The sequence below is a fragment of the Blennius ocellaris genome (assembly GCF_963422515.1).
Source record: "Blennius ocellaris genome assembly, chromosome: 17".
NCBI classification, from domain to species: domain Eukaryota; kingdom Metazoa; phylum Chordata; class Actinopteri; order Blenniiformes; family Blenniidae; genus Blennius; species Blennius ocellaris.
The window spans coordinates 2,649,389-2,667,714 of record NC_137666.1 but is presented as its reverse complement, the minus strand read 5'-3'; the positions used below and the strand labels follow the sequence as shown (position 1 = coordinate 2,667,714).

Here is an 18,326-nt window from a genome sequence, read left to right as displayed (position 1 = left end):
ATCTGCTTCAATGGACGACTGTCCTTGGACCTTCCTCCATCCTTTTAGTCCAAACTCTGCAGATTATCTACTCTGTAATTCCTGTAATCTCATCAACCAAATTGTTCATCTTTATCTCCTCGGATAAAAAGCACATATATAGACAAAAGTACAAAAGTCTCCAGCCGATCTATCCTATAGCCTTCTCTGTTATTCTCTTGCTCTGAAAGCTGCAATTTAAAAAAAATAATAGGATTTTTTTCCCCCCCGCAATCAGATTGCAGAGCCTCAAGAACAAACTCCTCCTTTATGGATAGCCTGGAAATGTCAGGATGGCTGGACGGAGACCGCCATGGAGACCTGCTGCTGCTTTAATCCCATTCAGAGTACAAGATTATAGCTCCGTCTTTATTTGAATAACAATATTAAGTGTCTACGTCAGATCTCGGTTGTGTGTTTATAGGACAGTCACCGACAGTTGGGCAGTTAAGAATGCAAGTCGAGAAGGTTTCATAAAAATTGTTCAGATTGTACTAACTCTGTAGTATCTCAAAAATATATACATTTTCATCATGTATACTCTGCGCCATCAAAAAAATGGGAACTTTAAAGCTTATTATGGTATTATTTCACCGTTTGTGGCCCCTGGACTGAAATGTGTTCGACATTTTTCAGTGTCAAATTTAAAATATATGCTCTTTGAATTTATACGATTTTCTTAGTTATTCGGTTAAATTTAATACACATCTACAATTCTCATATATCAATAAACAATTGTCAGATCGACAGAGAAGATGAGACTTTCATGGCCATGATCAAAGTTGTACTTCTTACTTTTAACTACACTTATTAGTAATCATGAATGGATGTACCAAGTTATTAAAATCAATCAGAAACATTTATAATCATAAGAGAAACTGGTGCAGACGTTCTACTACAGGTGTGTGAGTCTGTAAATTCATACAATCGGTATTACAGACAGAATGTTTGTACAATCTGTGGGGGCCAGAAGAAGACAAAAAACGATTCACCTCCATCAAACGGTTTCAAACAAAGTGGGCAGTCGGTGCCAAACGCTCAAGAAACACAGCTCAACAAGTGGGATGACGAGTGTTCCAGAAACCCTCTATGCAGACGACGCTGTGATCTCAGGGTCAAAGTTCAGCGCCTCCTCTCATGTTGGTTTCAAAAGCATTGCCTCTGGTTTGGCCTCCGATTGCGTGTGGAGTTGTCGTAGCCATCGCTGGGGCCCTTACTGATCCGGATGATTGATTTTCAAACGAGACATCGAAACCAACAAACACTGGATTCATGTACACATCTGGAAACAAAAAAATCCCTCAGTCTTACAGAGGGTACTAAATGTAATACATCATTATTGCAGTAAGTGGTTGTTGACTTTAATTGTTCCTCAAGGAGGACGTGTTGAGGCAATACGTTTTGCACGCGCTCCTCATCCACTGGAACGGTCCGGTAATAAACCGCCGCTTTCGTTGCAATGCTCTGCAGATACATGCCGAAAGGCGGGATGCCGTGACACTTGATATCAAGCGCTCATTGCTCATTACTCATTACTCTTTTGAAAAGATGGAGCTCGCGCAGCGAGAAGTCGCCGGCTCCGAGTGCAGCTGCAGCTGCTCTGCCTGTGAAGCCGAACCTGGATGCTTCTTCAGCCTGAAATCAGTGATATGATGAGGAATTAAATGTCAAATACAAGCTGCTGCCATTCTGTATGTAAATGTTACGTCTTCTTCTTCCTCTTCCTCGTATGTTTGTGGTTTAATGTGTTTTTCAATTTCTTTATCCTGTTTTCATGAACAGTTATTCTCATTTTACTCCGTGTCCATTGTTGTAAATATTAGTTCACGTCTGCATCTGTCCACTGCGCCGTGCACGTTGATTCATTTCAACACGTATGCGCCACAACTTGCAAATTTACTGAATCCACTCACGCACGCCCTCAGGAATTCAAAGTAGCGCTGCCTGAAAGACATTATAACCTGAACGTTTTGATCCAAAACAAGCAACATGTCCAATATTGTTGATTTCACAGGAAAAGGCCCCAACTGAATCGGTTGTGTAGAGAAATAAAAAAAAAACACTGAGGTCCCTGAACGCAGCATCAAAATAAACGTTGGCTGTGTGACTATGGAGACGGACTTTCTGTGAACCAACCTGATCCCAAGTGCTGCTCACATTTCAAACAGTAATGAACACTGATGAAGGCTCCGACAAACGCAAAAGGTTCCCGGCAGTTAAAATATGGCCGCGGGATCAATTCGGCCACTTTCCTCCAATGGACAGGAAAAGCCTCATTGACTGATTCCACTATAAATTCCAAATCAAACAAACTGCATCGCATCGATCACACTGTTGGGCGGGCCGCCGTGAAAGCCACATTGGATTTTTAATAAGAAGAAAATATCAGCCTTGGCGTAACGAAGAGGACATTACCAAAAGGCCTGCGTGAGAGAAAGAGAGAGAGGGATGGAGGGACGAGAAGAAACACTTACCCCGTACTTAGCTCTGCGGCTGTTGAGACTGAGTGTGGTCTGTGTTGTGAACAGCGTGGGCCAATCGACTGTGGCACCTCATTTGTTACCCTGAACAAACTGGACCAGAGGTACGCTGCCGCCGCCGCCGCCGCCGTCTCGCCGAGCACGCGGCACGGCCAGATTTCCAGACGGCGCTTTAAAGAAATGTGTTTTTGTGCCTTCAGAGCTCCACTGATTGAAAGAACACAGGCAAACGAGGCTTGGTGAACAATGGCCGTGCATCGCTGCCCTCACGGTCACACACGTTACTCGTGTTGACGTTGTTGTGAAGCAGCAGATCCAGCGAACGTTTCTGATCCACGTCAATGAAACAAGTTCAAGACTGGGAAAAAGAAAAAGAGAAGCATTTGTGTCTCTTCCATTGTGTTATGTTTTCGCATGTTGCCCTTTCTCTGTCAGTCAACATAAACTTTGGAAATCTGTCAGTTTAACCATTTCTGTGACTAAATCGCGACCAAATCGCACTTTTCATTCACATTTAGAATGCACAGTGCATGGAAACAGGATTTATCGAAATTCAGTCTGTCTATATATATATATATATATATATATATATATAGCTAGCACATATTGATATGACAATAAAGTTCGATTTATGATATATGGTGCAGTCTCCTATTCCACAGTGCAACATTTTCAATGAGCAATTTTGCATTAGCATTTCGTGAATCATATCAATGCAGCCATACTTGAAATAATGTCGATTTGGGGAACGCCATCATCATATGTCAAACAATGACTTGTTGTTAGTGTAAAGCCCATTTTCAATTTTGCGCTGCTCAAATATAATGGATCTGACCGATTTTTGTGCGATCAGCCAATAGGGTACACTAATCGAGAATCCATCATCTGCAAAGTGCAATCGGCAGATGGCGCCCATTGTTTGTCAAAGTGCTACTTCATTGGCCAGATGTTTCCAGGCGTTGTTACAGAGGCTTTACAGGTCATGAGATCCAGAAACCACAGAGTCGTTAAAAAAAAAAAAAAAATTAAAACCCAACATAAGATCAGCGGCTTTCGTTTAATCGCCATTTGTTCTAACGGAGCGAGTGAACAGTAATATTATGCTTATCGTCTCGGAAGCGAGTGGAAAATTGAGGCATCCAGTTATTTTGTGTTGATCGTTATCACCTGCAGGTAATAATGATTAAAGCTTCTTAGCTCAGAGCTTTACAGGCCGGTTTGATAGCGGCGGCTGCGTAATCCTATGAAGCGACGACGGGGGTTAAGGATACTCGTCCAAACGCTCTCGCAGGTATTTTAAAGACCCTTTTTTGGGGTTTTTTTCCCTCATTAAACTTTTGGAAAATGGAAAATTTGAGTGCCATGTGTAGGATTGTGTCCAAAACTCAACTTTGCAGGACTTCAGAGTGAAAATCTGCGACCTTTTCATCCACCTCCAGACCACGTTTGGCCCGCCTGTGTTTTCCTTGATTCTTTCCCAGGGAGAAGGAGAGAGGGGCGGCGGAAGAGAGAGAGCCGCTCTTATTAGCAGTGGCAGGCCTGGGTGGGTCCGCCCTGATCGAGATGGATGGTCCTTCTGTGGGCAAACACACACGTGCAGCACAACACACCGCAGCGGCGGCGGTCAACAGTGTAAACGTGGGAGTTTTTATTTGATCAGCGAATCAGGTGGGAGAAATTAGCTGCAGGTTCTTCTGCTCTGTAAAAAAAAAAAAATGTAAATAAAAAATTAAAATAAAAAATGTTCCCCAGCACAGCTTGGAGGAAATGTGTTTCCGACATGTCGAGGGGAAGATGTGCCAACAAAGTGGCGACAAATTTCAATTCACCTGACGGGGCATTGCAAATAAGCGGGAGCCTCGATCCTGTTAAAATAACCATTACACCTGCTTGGATGTCCAACGTGAGAAAGACACCCCTTCCTTTTTGGACTTTTTTTTTTTTTTTTTTGCAATTATGCACTTTGGCTGGATGAACTGCACTGAGAGGAAAATCATCAGCAGACTGACTGGTGAGTGTGTCTCGGAGATTGGCTGCTGCGGGGATTATAGCACGCAGGGCTGAGAATGAGAGGCTGATATTCAGAGCCAGGGCTGAATTTCGGGGCAGAAATATAAAAATAAAAAAAAAAATAGAAAAAGAAAACAACTTTAAAGAGCCATTTATTCCATCTCGTCTGTGCTTCGTCCTTAATCAGACGATGTTAGGAGGGCAGGGATGTTCCTTTTAGTGCTGAAGTTTGTGATCCAGACTGAAATATCTCAACTCGGTGGCCTCTAAGACTTTAAAAGTGGAAAAACTCACAATTTTCCTTTCATGTTGCTATAGAGGAGGAGGTGGATGGATTAATCATATAGACAAGGATTAATTAAGGCATGGGAGCATAAATCATGTGAGAAGATATAATTCAGGGACTTCTTTTTTTTTTTTTAAACATGGACCAAGATCTAAAGAAGTGTATTGCAGTCACATGAAAAAATAAAAATTGACTGTTTTTGAATTAATGGCATAATTATCTCATAATTATGACAAAATTATTCATAGAAAATCCGGTTTTCTTTTTCTGAATTTGTGATGTTTTTTTGGGAAAAATGTTTTTTTTTTTTAAATGACCTCATAGTTGAGATAATTATCTCAGAATTATGAGATAATTATCTCAAATTCAGAAAACCAACTGTTTTTCTGAAAAACAGGTTTTTCTGAAGTCATAAATAATGAGATAATTATCAGGAAAAAAGCCAATTTGAATTTTTTTTCAGAAAACCATTCTCATAAATGCAGGAAAAGAGCCAACATTTTTTATAATTAATTTTTTTCTCATAATCATGAGATAATTATCTCATTAATTCAGAAAAACAGTATTTTTCTTTAATTATTTTTCGTGTGAATGTAATACGCGTCCGTAAAGATCTAATAGTAACGTCAGCAAACAAAATGACATCAGTTTGCACAAGAAAAGTCAGTATTTTGTAGACACACGACCGGCTGAAACCACAATCACATGCAAAATTGACTCGGCAGGGACGCCGGCTCATGATGGTGCCACCACCGTGCTTCACTGAGGAAATGCTTGGTTTGACATTTGCACCAAATAAAGCAGCATATCTGACGAATCTTGTTCTCCTCAGCCTGGAAAGACATTATTTCATTTGACACTGGAGTCCATGAAATTTGTGTTCTCCATTCTGATGACACATCGTTGGCTTAATGAGCTGAAATGACTGAGTTGGTATCGAGCACACATGGTACTCAAGGAATCAGCTTTTTGTTATCTATATCATCAAAACTCCTGACAAATGGGGGTGTCGCCCAAACAGAAAACTATTTTTTATTTTCTATTCACCGTCATCTAATGATGGTTTGGATTTGGATTATCTGCAATATAGAGTTCATCTTCATTGTTAATCTGCATCTCAGGCTGTTTACAAAACATTTTTCTTTGTTAGTCATCAGCTAATGTATTAATAAAAAAAAAAAAGAAATTAGTAAAACAACAGAGCAATAAAAAGCAATGTACACTCAAATTCATGTTGCTCCCTTTAAATCATTTTATTAACAAAAGACGAAATATCCAAGTTCTCGTTTGGCTTTATGATAAAGACATTTCACCGACTGCACAAGAACAAAAGACAATCTGCACAATGACAAGAACGTAAAAAGAGAGAGAAAGGCATTCGCTGTCCAATATTGACTCAAAATACAAAGGATCTTTTACAGATAAGTTGGGAGTGGCATTCGGAATCGTGCGTTTCGAGGATTTTCAACTACAGGTCGTCTATTCTGGGATAGAAACGTGAAAAAAAAAAACGGGGACAAAAACAAAAAAGGGCAGGTAGGTTTGTTATGTGTTTGGCTAAATCAGACAGTGGTGCTTTGTGTGTGAAATGGCTCATTGTGTGTCTCCCCTATAATTAACGGCCGGTAATTATATATGGGAAATACTCGTCCGGCATCGTGGCTGACAGGTGGAGCATCACATGACGTTAAATTACACACATTTCAAAGGTAAAGTGCAACATTCTGAAAGCCAGCGGGAGATTTTTTTTTATCGGACTGCAAAGTCCATAATAAATTAAATGATAAATAGAGAGTATTAAATAAACACATGCGAGCAGTTTGTATGTAGCAAGGCTTAATATAAATATGACGAGCTGGCTTAAAGAATGTAATGAGGATTGGAAAATAAATAACACTTCATCATCTTGGATTTGGTTCATGCTTTCCACATGTTCTATCAAAGTACTTGAAAAATAACGTGCAAATGCTTGTATTCATATAATCTGTCGGTGTTGAGACCAAGTCTGAAAACAACCAGAAAACATTCTCGCAAAATCAGAAGGTATTCATTCGTATATTTCCTCTTGAGCGGAGCCAGACTGAAATACTGTTGTAATAACCTTTAAATTGAAGTTTTTCTTTGTTGTGGCAAAGACTACACTTTTAGAAACATTTTGTATTTTTCCCCCAAATCTGAACAAGTAGCACCAAAAGTACCTGCAATCTCAATATAAAGCCAATTTTAATGACGCAAATGTTTAAAATAACGACATTTTTTAATAACTTTAAGATTGGAAGCAAATGCAAAGTGGCATTATTTAAAGGGATTTTTTTTTTAAATACATTATGACTCACACTGTCGCACCTCACAGTCAGCACCTGTGTTTTATGTATTGTTTGTATATATTATTCTTGTATTTGTTTCCTAATGTATTGTTTTCATAGCTTTATTGTAATGCACTGGGTACCACTGGGTTATTGTAAAGAGCTATACAAATAATATTTGATTGATTGACTCCCTTTAAAATCCTCCAATCATTGCTTAAACTTAGCAGTGTGAATATTTATATAAACTACATTTTATAGTGAATTCCTGTGACCAAACGTTGTCACTCCTTTGCAAGACGATCTATTGACTTTCCCATATAAGAGAAATTAAACATAGTTAAGAATCTTTATCAGCTGCCCCAAAGTGTTAAAAATAAAAAGACAGACAATCGAGATGAAGAGTCGACGCAGCTGGAAGGAGATTTTTTGTTTCTATCAGCTGAATGAGCTTCTTCATGTCGAGTTTGCATGATGTCGCTCTGCCATCGTGTCCCCATTAACTCATTGTTCTAGTATGCGAAGACGACAAGCCACTTCTGGAAAACATTTCGATAAATAAGGCAACGGGCGACTGCATGGAGATCCACAACACCTCACGTATTACTCCCCTGGAAGTGACGGGAAAAAAACCCCAAAACAAACCCCACTTTGACAAAGCAGTGTAACAATGGAAGTGAAGCGGAATACAAACGGCAGAGGAATGAGTGTACACTTGTCAACGATAAAATAGAACCAACAGATTTATAAACGGAAAGAAAGGAAAAAAAACAAAAAACCCAACAACTTCCTTTTCAGTGCATTCGGCCTCACCGGAAAACCGTCCTGAGGTCACAACGTTCTGAGGTATTTTGAAGAGGAACAGGAATGAACCAGTAGTCCCGACGTCACACGGGCAGAGAGGATCTAAAGATCCACTCTGACGAGAACGAAACTCACTAAAACTACTAATTTATCACATTCACTCTTCACGTCGAGGTACTTCGTGACTTTGTGGCGAAGTAGCCGCTTCGCTGTAAAGTTCACTATATTTTCTCTAATTGTTTCACTGATTCAAAGGTGCAGCATGTAAAAGTTCACTTGATGTTGAGGTTTAAATTGAAACTGAAAGCAAATTAACCCCCGTAGCAATAAATGATGTAATAACGGCCAATAAAGTCATGTCAGTTATTATGTAATGAAGGTGATGAAAAGAATAATTTGCCTATAAAGCTTATAGGCAAATTATTTGAGACAATATCTAGATAACACTTTGCCAGTGACTTAATGAGTTGTTACAACAATATTAAAGTAAAAAAAAAAAAAAAACTTTTAAAAATGTAATAACTGTTGGCTAAATGTCCTGTCGGTAAACATTTGCTTTTAGATATTAACAGAAAATCCTAACAGAGACAAATGAAATCTGACAAATAGTGGAAAAGTATAAATTGACGATGGATATGTAAATGCTAAATTCTGGCGTTCATAATGTAAGAATACATAAATAAAACTGCTATATCTACTTATTTTTGAGCAGTGTGCTTGTTTGAAATTCTCTCTGTCTGAAACAATTAGTTTTTACAATCTAATTGCAATTTTAACTCATTATCGGCAGTTATTACATCATTCAATGCTACAATTCTTTTTTTTTCTTCCCCTAATTGAAGATGAAATACAACTTTTCGATTCTACATCATGATTGTTGATATTTGTGTCACATTTTGAGTCTGACAGAAATATATATATTCGGCTCATTGAACATTTGTAAGATGCTCAAACGGCTGTGGTATCCTCAAATTGTGCAATGTAATTATTAATATGAATATTCTAACCTCCTAAAAACAAATCCCGTTGCACCTTCGGGATATGTTACAGTTACACTTAAAACACAGCATATACCAGAATCTAAAATATATGAATATATTTAGACAACCTGGCAGTACTAACAATGTATATTGTCGATCAAGCAAATATGGATGGAAGTGTTATAAAACCACTGAATACTGAACAAAAGTAACTTTCAAGTTCATGAGGATAAACTGTCAAACGGTGCCCTTCGCCTAAAATTGAAAGCATAAAGTGTTTATGTCATGAAACAATAAAACATCTTCACAGTGCTGAAAGTACAACAGTTGTGAATCTCCACATATCAGATCTTCAGGACACAGCGGCTCCCAGTGTGCAAAGACTGAGAAACAAATCGCATCATTACCATCAGTGGAAGTCATTCCAGTGTGTGTTGGGAGGGGTGTTATGGCACATATTCAAAATGTTAATGGCTTAATGAATGCACAATAATGGAAAACCCCCCCCAAAAAAGTAAAAAAAAACCTTGAGTGGTTGAGGTTCATCCTGTTGCTAATGTTCCGGCGTGAAGTCCAGATGTGTCTCAGGGCAGAAACGCCAGCAGGGCGGTGAGCCAGATTCCCACCACGGAGCCTTTCACCCACAGAAGCAGCTCGTAGACGGACAGTTTCCACAGGCTGATGGACTCTGCCAGCGTGATTTGCAGATGCCTCCTCCTGGACTTCGCCTTACTTCTCTTGTGCCTGTCAGAAGAAAGAAAGACGTGACAGCTTCGACACAGCTTGTTGATTCACGCTTTGAAGTAAACAAATATATATATATATATATAAAAATGTGAAAGTCCCGAAGGAGCCATTAATAGGTGTGCACACATTCCATGTGCTTAGATAAGGATGTCTTTGGGTAAAGTTTATGTCTGAAGCAAAGAATTTCACACTTGACGTCTGAGAGCAGAATGTATGACAAAAATCATCTGTCTTCATCAGAGGAAGGTGCCACACGCCTGAGAGCGGCTACGACTGGCGACTCGTGAAACATTAATACAGTACGAGACCTTCCTGGAAACACAGAGTCAGTCGTGAAAGCTTGAGCAGGGGAACGGGAATGAGGTTCGTACGAGAGAATCCCCCCCCCCCCCGCTTGTGTTACGATGTAATACTGATGGTACAATGGTTGGTTGATATTTCATGATGTAGTTGTTTGCATGAGCAAGGTAAAGACCGTGTCGCAACAAGATTTAAAGGTACAGTATCTAAATTCATATTACTGCAATCAAAAACAATCTAAATAATCAAATGTATGAGGAAATTAACACTTTGAGTCATTCTAAAAATCCCACTTTCTACCACAAGGTGGTATTGTGAGAGGTTTAGCCTCAGTTTAAAACTGGACGGTACAGTAAATCCTCCATATCGTACCTTTAAAAAGGCCTACAACAAAACGTATTTTTCAAAAAAAGCACTGGACCTGACCTGGCCACCGCTCGTATGCAGCAGCGGGACATGTTGATGAAGGACGACGACGCAGCCCTCGTCTCCAGCGTGGTCTCGATGCCTCGCAGTAGGTCGTTGGTCTTCAGCAGCAGCAGCATCTGCCGCGGCACTCGGTTCAACAGGTCGCTGATCTGAGGCAGGTACAGAGGCGCGTTGGTCCGGATCTCAGCGTCCTGCCCACACAGCGGAGAGAGACAGCGGGGGGAGGGACTTGGGTGAAAGTGGAGAGATCTGCCCGTTCGAGAGGCGACGCTCACGCCATTGCGTCCCCGACGTTGGAAAGCACAGCGCATACCTTTGACCGATGGGTCCGATCACCGGCTGTCTGGAAGCGAGGTCCTTCGTTGGTTGAAAAGTCGCAGTTGGAAGTCGGTCTCAGTGAAATAAATCAGCTGATTTGGAACTCCGTTGACGCGAAGCGTTAACGCCGAGACGACGAGGATCCGACCACCAACGTTGAAATTAGCAGATGACCGTACACGACTCTTCCCGGTGAAAAGGGAAATCGCTTGTTTGAGCTTTGGGTTCCCCGTTTCCATGACAAACGCCACTGAAAATTAAACTTTTTGAAAATGGCTCCGGTTCCGACTGTCTCCGTGGAAACGGGGTAAAACCCAACCTTTCTATACGCTGCTACTGCACATGCATGTATGGACAACAACAACAACAACAACAACAACAATCCTGGGATTTGGTCGTTTGATAGTTGACAGTCACCCATATGAGCACTCTCGCTTCGTCGTCTGTCCATTGAATTATCCACACACTCACTATTGTTAACATTTATTGCGTATTGTTGTCTGAACACGTGTGTGGTTTCATTACAAAAACCAACGACAGCTCCCACTAGTGGCCGAACCTCAAAACGACATTGTTTTTAGCGTTTCTGCCGTTCTTTGTCGTCGACTCGCAATGAAAACACAAATCGATCTGTTTTTACTTGAAGCATCATGTAAACGAGGCCTGAGCCCTCATTAGCGGCTACAGCTAAGAAACAACCGCGACCATGAAGAATCAGGTGCAGTGTTTGACCGAAAAACAAAAAAATTATGGGCTATTAATTAAAAAAAGACGTCTCGACAATGTGTAAAACGGTAAGAAGCTACCACAAGGGCAGAGTGTGTGATATTGTGGAAATACATTGTCTGCGTACAGTAGGAAAGACAAACAGTGAATTGCAGAGCGCAGCGAAAAGAAACGGGGGTATGAAGAGAGCGAGGGATGACGTTTGCAGTTCCGCCGCAGCTCCTCGTTTGCTTTGATGTGGAACGCGGCCGCTCGTGTCGTCACGCGAGTGCCACTGTCTTTCTCCAGCCCACATCAAAGGCCTCTCGCCGCCTGCTGCACATCAACAGGCCTAAATTACACTATTAGTCATGGAACAAAGTGGAGCGCAAGCTTACACACCCGTAGCCATTCGGCAATCTTTCGACGGGAAAGTGAAATCGGGGGGTGGGGGGGGGGATTTCGCAATCTCTACGAGTACAGGACATTACAGGACCTAACGGAACAAGTGTGAAATTAGGAGCTAATTGGAAACATAATGGAGAAACACCTTGTCACATCATCTCAAATCTCTTTAATAGAAACACAAACAATATGCTGCTAATAAAGCTGTTTGATCAGAGTTTTTTTTTTACCCCCTCAGACGATCAAAAACTCGCATTAAAATTTACACAACTTGGAATTACGCCGATTGTACGAGACGTCAGAGGCAGACGCTCGAATAAATGTAAACCACAATGACTCAAGGAAAACATTCGGCACGCGGTGATGGAGTGTACACAATTACAAAAGCGCAAGATTTAAAGGTACACGTTGCATTCGTACTACAAATCTTGACGTGTGCATACATTTTTCGCGGAGCTGGAATTGATTTATGGCCGTACTAAAAGATAAGAGGCACTTCAGTTAGCGCCGGAACTTAAAAACATCTTTTTTTTTTTTAGAGGAAAGAGAAACTTGCCGTGAAGGTTACCGGCGCAGTAAAGTTAAACAAATGTGTAATGTAATCTGTATCCTCGGGACTTTTCTTAAGGACTTTTACTCTGCTTCCGAATACGATCTGAGGACAGCGGTTCTTGTTTTATTCATTGTATGAGCATAAGCAGGTAAATTACCACATAACTCCAAATAGAAACAATAGCACCACTTTTGAATTGTCCCAATATCGACTCTTCCATGCAAGAAAAATCTATAAAAATATCACTTTATTACCACACAATCAATTACACAACATTCGTTTGATTAAGATTGGAGACGCATAGCAGCTGCTCCAGTTTCTACCCAGATCATGAGCAGTGGGCGGCCGCTGCTGCATTTCTTCGGTGGGGCTCTTCATTATTATTCGATTTCAGCCAATGCTAACTTTATTTAAGGAAGTACGTTTATAAAACACATTACAACAATCTTGCCTGTTTTTTGTTTTTTTTAGATTGAGAGGCCCCCATAGTGATGAAACACTACAGTTCTTTTAAAGAGCGAGTGAATAGAGACGCTTATTAAGACTCTTTTATTAACATACTTGTAAACAAAATACAAGCAGATGCTTCATTAATTCTGACCTGAAGGTTTATAAGATTCACATTATATACTACTACTTTAATACTTACAAGAATGAAGGCATTAAAAAAAACAAAAGCCTCCCGTTAGTCACGTTGTGGAACGAAGATATCGCTGTTGTGTTTTAACAAACAACGGAGGGCCAGTCTTTTCAACTTCCTTTGCATCTGGAGGCGTGTGTGTGTGTGTGTGTGTGTGTGTGTGTGTGTGTGTGTGCATGTCAGAGACGGCGAAAGACAGCAGGATTGTCAGAACTGTCAGTCCAGATAAACAGCGATGTGACAGGCGCGCAGAGGGACACACAGCTCCACTATATTCTGACACAGATAAACTCCTGCCTCTGCTCTCCTGCCTGTGTTTGTGTGTCGGAAGCCCACAGTACGGCGACGCCAACAAACAACACGGATGCTGCAAACAAACGCTCTAACGACATTAACCCCCACCTACTCACAGGGGCAGCCGTGTGCTGCGATGACAAACAGACTGAGGAGATCTCTCTTATGAGAGAGACACACTTCGCCGCCACGGACTTAATACGAGAAGTTATTCCGAATTTTGTTGGTAGTCGCGGGACTGTGCACGCGATCAGCATCACAAATTTCCCTTATAACAATTCATTACGTGAGCACCAGTGGTTGTAGCGCGTGAGGCTGAGAGGAGTTCTCCAAACGGGAGTCAATAAGAGCAGCCATCAGCAATATGGCTTCATACGGTGCGGCGCCTTGGCTGAAACCTCCAGCAACGCAACCGTTCGATATAAATGTGACACCGCTCCCGTCGCCGGAGAAGGAGTCGCTTTTAAAGACAACTAGCCAGCGCGGGGCAGCAGCGCGTGGCGTATTTGTAGGAAACCGTGTTGTCGCGTCAATCGGCACTCACTCTTTTTGCTTGGATAATTGCAGAACGATTGTTGGCCATTTCCCTTACTTCCCCCACCTCGCTTTCTCGTCTTTATTTACTCAAGGCAAAAAAAAATAAATAAAAAAATAAATCAAGAGTTACCAGGCGAAAGGCATAAACTCCCAACACAATACTTCCCTCCTCTAAGTCCAAATAACAGGGTGCTGGCGCCTTCCAAAGTACTGCGCCGAGTCCTGCTTGGGGAATAACAATTAGCAGCAATTATAGGAGGTTGGGTAGCAGGCCTCCCAGCTGTCACCGGGACACAGAGAAGGTGACAGTGCTCTCATTTGCATCTGAAAGCTTCAATAAGAACATATTGTATTGCGAGCAGTGCGATAATCGGCCGCTCAAAAGGCAAAGGGAATTCTTTTTTTTTTTCTTTTTTGTGTGTGGGGTGGGGGGGGGGGGGGGGGGGTGGGGTGGGGGTGGCGTCTTGTGATTTTCCTTGTTCCTCAGTGTATTAGAGAGACGGCCAGCTGATTTAATGCAAGCAGTCAGCAGACACTAGGAAGCAGCGGGCGGGGCGGGGAGACAGAAAAAAGGCAGGTTAGTTAGGTCACGAGTACCAGAGCCATTATTTATTAATTTTTCCTTTTCTTTCTTTCTTTTTTTTTTTTTAGCACAAAGGCAGAATGCAAATGTGGAGGTTTAGAAGGGGCTTGTGGATAGTCGTCGTTTCATGATTGAAGACTACGCTACAAAACATTCGCTGAGGCAAAATCAATTTCACATTTCATTAACAAAAATAGGCTGCATGAAAATGTGATTTAAAAAAAAAAAAAGACTGATATTTCTCCTCATTATATACAAAATATTAGATTATTAGATATTTAATGTAACAGTCAACTATGAATGTTACCGTCTTGTTTTGGCTCATAAAGAATGATGTGGATGACCCGTGTCAGCACTCTAGGAACCCCTGTGCTACTTTTGGTGTCCTTTAATGCAGACTCAAAACAATTCAGACTTTAAGAAGACGTTGTGTTGACTTCGGAGTGAGACAAACTCCTGGACAATCATGCAAAAGTTGTACTGTGACGTTGTCTCTCCTTGCAAGAATAATGTCATAACATTGTCTTCAACTTTTTAAAATCGCTCTCAGTCTGATTCCTGTGTATTCCGCCTTTGGATACCTTCTTGCCACAAAAAAACAAAAAAAACAACCCACAAGCAAAAAAAGGCTGCAAATGAAGACAAAAACATGTGACACAATACAGTCGACTTGTATTACCACGACCCGGTTCTATTTTTGAGTAATGACTCTGTTTTCAATGTTTGGGAGAGAAACCGTCATTAATAAAGATAACATATTCCTGCATGGCAAAGAAATGCAGCACACACACACACACACACGCACACAAAAAAAAGGCCCAGCTCTAAAAGCACTCAACAGTTACTGCGTGCGTCTGATTGCATTAACACTAATGGAATGCATCATCATTTGTTAGAAGCCGGACTTAAAAAGGCTCCGTGCATAAGAGAGTGGTGGAAGTGGTGGGGGAGTTGAGTGGAGTGGTAACAACAAAAGACATGAAGAGAGGAGAGATGTCAAGAGTAAGAACAAAGAACGACGGAGCGCATGAGTGGCGGTGGCCGCAGAAACGCCTGGAACGATTAAATGCTGCACAAGCAACAAGTGTGCTCAAGTAGACGGAGCCGGAGCGGCGTCTGGCTAATGGACCCACAACAGTGGGAGAAAGACGAGGTGGAGGAGAATCAACCCCCCCCCCCTCCATTTAAATGCAATAGAAACACAGGAAACATTATTTTTGGATGATGTGGGTAAACATGGGGAGACATATTCATAATGTGGAAAAGCTAATTAATCTAACAAACACTTAACATCTAAACTCTGTGTGGAGAAGCCTGGAGAGTGCTGACCACGACACCACCGTGCCTCCCTCATTGTTCCAGTTTTCTCGAATAAAATGACTGAAGCCGTCAATCAAATCACTCAAATCTGTTAATATTGAGTCAATACTGAGTCAACGCGTTTTCAAAAAGTTCCACCTTCCAGTTGCATTTTCAGAGGCCCCGGAGCACTGGCGTGTAAAAAACAAACACCCACTCGTGTAAACAAGGCCTGAGGGATCATTTAACATGACAGATCGCGTGTGAAAGAACCATGACAAAGTCGTATACCAAATTACCAGTATAAAAAAAAAAAAAAAAGAGTTTCAGTTCAATTCTAAAGTTTGACGGATGAAAAGAAAGACGTTGTCATGAAGAAAGTCTGATGGAATTAAATTTCATGACGGCTACTCGGCATCTCAAAAATCCAGACATCTGAGTTTTTAAGAACAAACTCTGTTCCGACCCACCAATCCAGGCCCCCGTCACTTATTCGGCCTGAAAACAAAGACGAAATGTCACTTTTGCGATCTCGAAAGCCTCGTTTCCACCGTGCTGTATGTGCCGGTTTGTGGTTTTGTGTGTGTTTCCACTGACAAAAGTTTGTGGATGGAACCGAGAGTACCGTACCAAACCGTCGCCATTTTTTTGGAACCGATCCGTAAGCTGTGTCACAGAGAGCGGAGGCTCGCGGCGCCGTCATTACGCTGCCGCTCGCAACCCCACCTACATTTTACCTGCCCCCCCCCCCCCCACCTGTGCGCCATGCTTCGCCTTATCGTACGGCGCCATACTGAGCAGAAGCTTTAATAGTCTATTCAGACACTCTCCACAAGAGAACATTGTCACTCACGTCTTCGCGGTACTTTTGTCCACAAAGTCAAAGGTGCATTTTCCAAAATACTCCCAAGAACAAAAGCCACCGTGAGCCGGTTCTGTTCGTGCCGCGGCCATATTCAGTCTGGCGTTGGCCGTTGCGTGTGAGGGGGTGGCACACTGTAGCAGACTGTTGTGTGGGACTTTTGCCAGCTTACAAAATGTTGCATAAGGGATGTATAAATAACCCCCCCCCCCCTCCCCAAGCGCAGATGGTATCGTAGAGCACCTGTGGCTAAAGGGATGCGCGGGCCAGTTTGGTGCCGGTAGATTGGGACAATAATCTTAAAAGAAAAACCTGCGGGCCGTTCATTTTGGAACCCCCACGAGATGAAGTCGCTTCCACATCAATCTGTGAAAACCCGGCTCTTGCATCCATTTGGCTCCGCGCAGGTAGGAAAAAAAACACAAACGTGTCCACATACTGGAACATTGACTACACATCAAAACGAGCAAAAAAACCCCACTCAAATAAAGGAGAAAACACCTGATTTAGAGATCACGTCGTATTCAATGTATTGGATTATAGATTGGAGCTCGGTGCTGAAAGAGGCTGCACAGGGTTGCTCATGCTTCTGTGCTGAAAGGCTCATAAAGCTTCCCAGCGGAGTCTCTCCCCTCCTGCCAAGTCAGGACTTCCACCAGCCAAACCAAGATATCCTGCTGGCCACACACACACACACACAGGCAGACTTTTCCAAGCATGCAGGTTCACATGAGTTCAAATCCAATAACGATGAGCCATTCACTTTTATGAATGTTGTTTATTTCGCGGCGAGGACGTCGGGATCAAAACCTCACTGATTTCATATTTGGTGGATACTCAGGGAGGATGTATAGTGTAGCGCTTCTAATTCCTTTCAAAGTCAGTTTAGTTCAAGGGCCACATATGCGACTAAAATCTTTCAATTCAAATTTTAAAGTTTTTGCCGTTGTTGTGGCACAGAGTGCACGTGATTAAAATCTATTTTCACAAAACCAAACAATTACGACAGAAATCACCACAACCTCAACATAAAGCCCCATTTAATGAAACCTTCTGGTGCAAAACACAGTGAAATGTCCAAATGACTTCTCCTGTCGCTGTTGCATTATGGGTGTTTTTACAAACTCAGCATGGCTTTGAGGCTAGTTTGTTATCTTCCAGGGCAACATCACTGATATCTCAGCTTGAGTCTTAGATTTGTCCACTACTCTTAAACAATTTGCAAAAAAAAAAAGAGTTTTCTTTGAACATTTTTACCATTTGGTGGTTTATGAGTCCAGATTGGAGCCTCTTGCAGGCCGGTTTGGTCCCGCAGGCCTCATATTTGACACCCTTGCTCTATAGCATTTGTACTGTGGCGTACAAAGTGATCGGAACCATTAAAACTATAATTTGCATAAAGATCTGCACACTGACGCATTGTGGGATGAATTACAGAACATTTCGAATCTTAGCAACAACACTACTGTTGTCAAATCACACACCAATATATAACAACTCACAGGCATTAAACTGACATCCAGCGAGTATTTGAATTTGTTCCTGGCATATGTGCACCATTTATTTCAGTAGATCACCAAGAAGACGGAACATTTCAACACGCTTTATCACACATATCCTGTTTTCAGACAAAGATACCGGATATTTGAACTGAAAATGTGAATTTACATGGTAAAAACAAGATTTTTTTGTTTGTCACAAAAGGTAATAAATTGTGCTAGATTTTGTTGTATAGGGCATTCAAAATATTTTATAAAATTATTGTTTCTT

General features: G+C 41.6%; 1 protein-coding gene across 1 annotated transcript in view; it reads right to left on the bottom strand.

Annotated features, from left to right (window-relative positions):
• Nucleotides 1–9,468: 9,468 nt before the first annotated feature.
• The window catches only part of adck1 (aarF domain containing kinase 1), a gene marked incomplete at both ends in the record, with an annotated part of 56,380 nt that continues 47,522 nt past the window's right edge, over nt 9,469–18,326 (bottom strand). Inside the window, 2 exons of the mRNA XM_080512590.1 lie at nt 9,469–9,628; nt 10,358–10,551. Of these exons, the coding sequence (XP_080368716.1) occupies nt 9,469–9,628; nt 10,358–10,551 (354 nt within the window). The remainder of the gene's footprint in view (nt 9,629–10,357; nt 10,552–18,326) is intronic.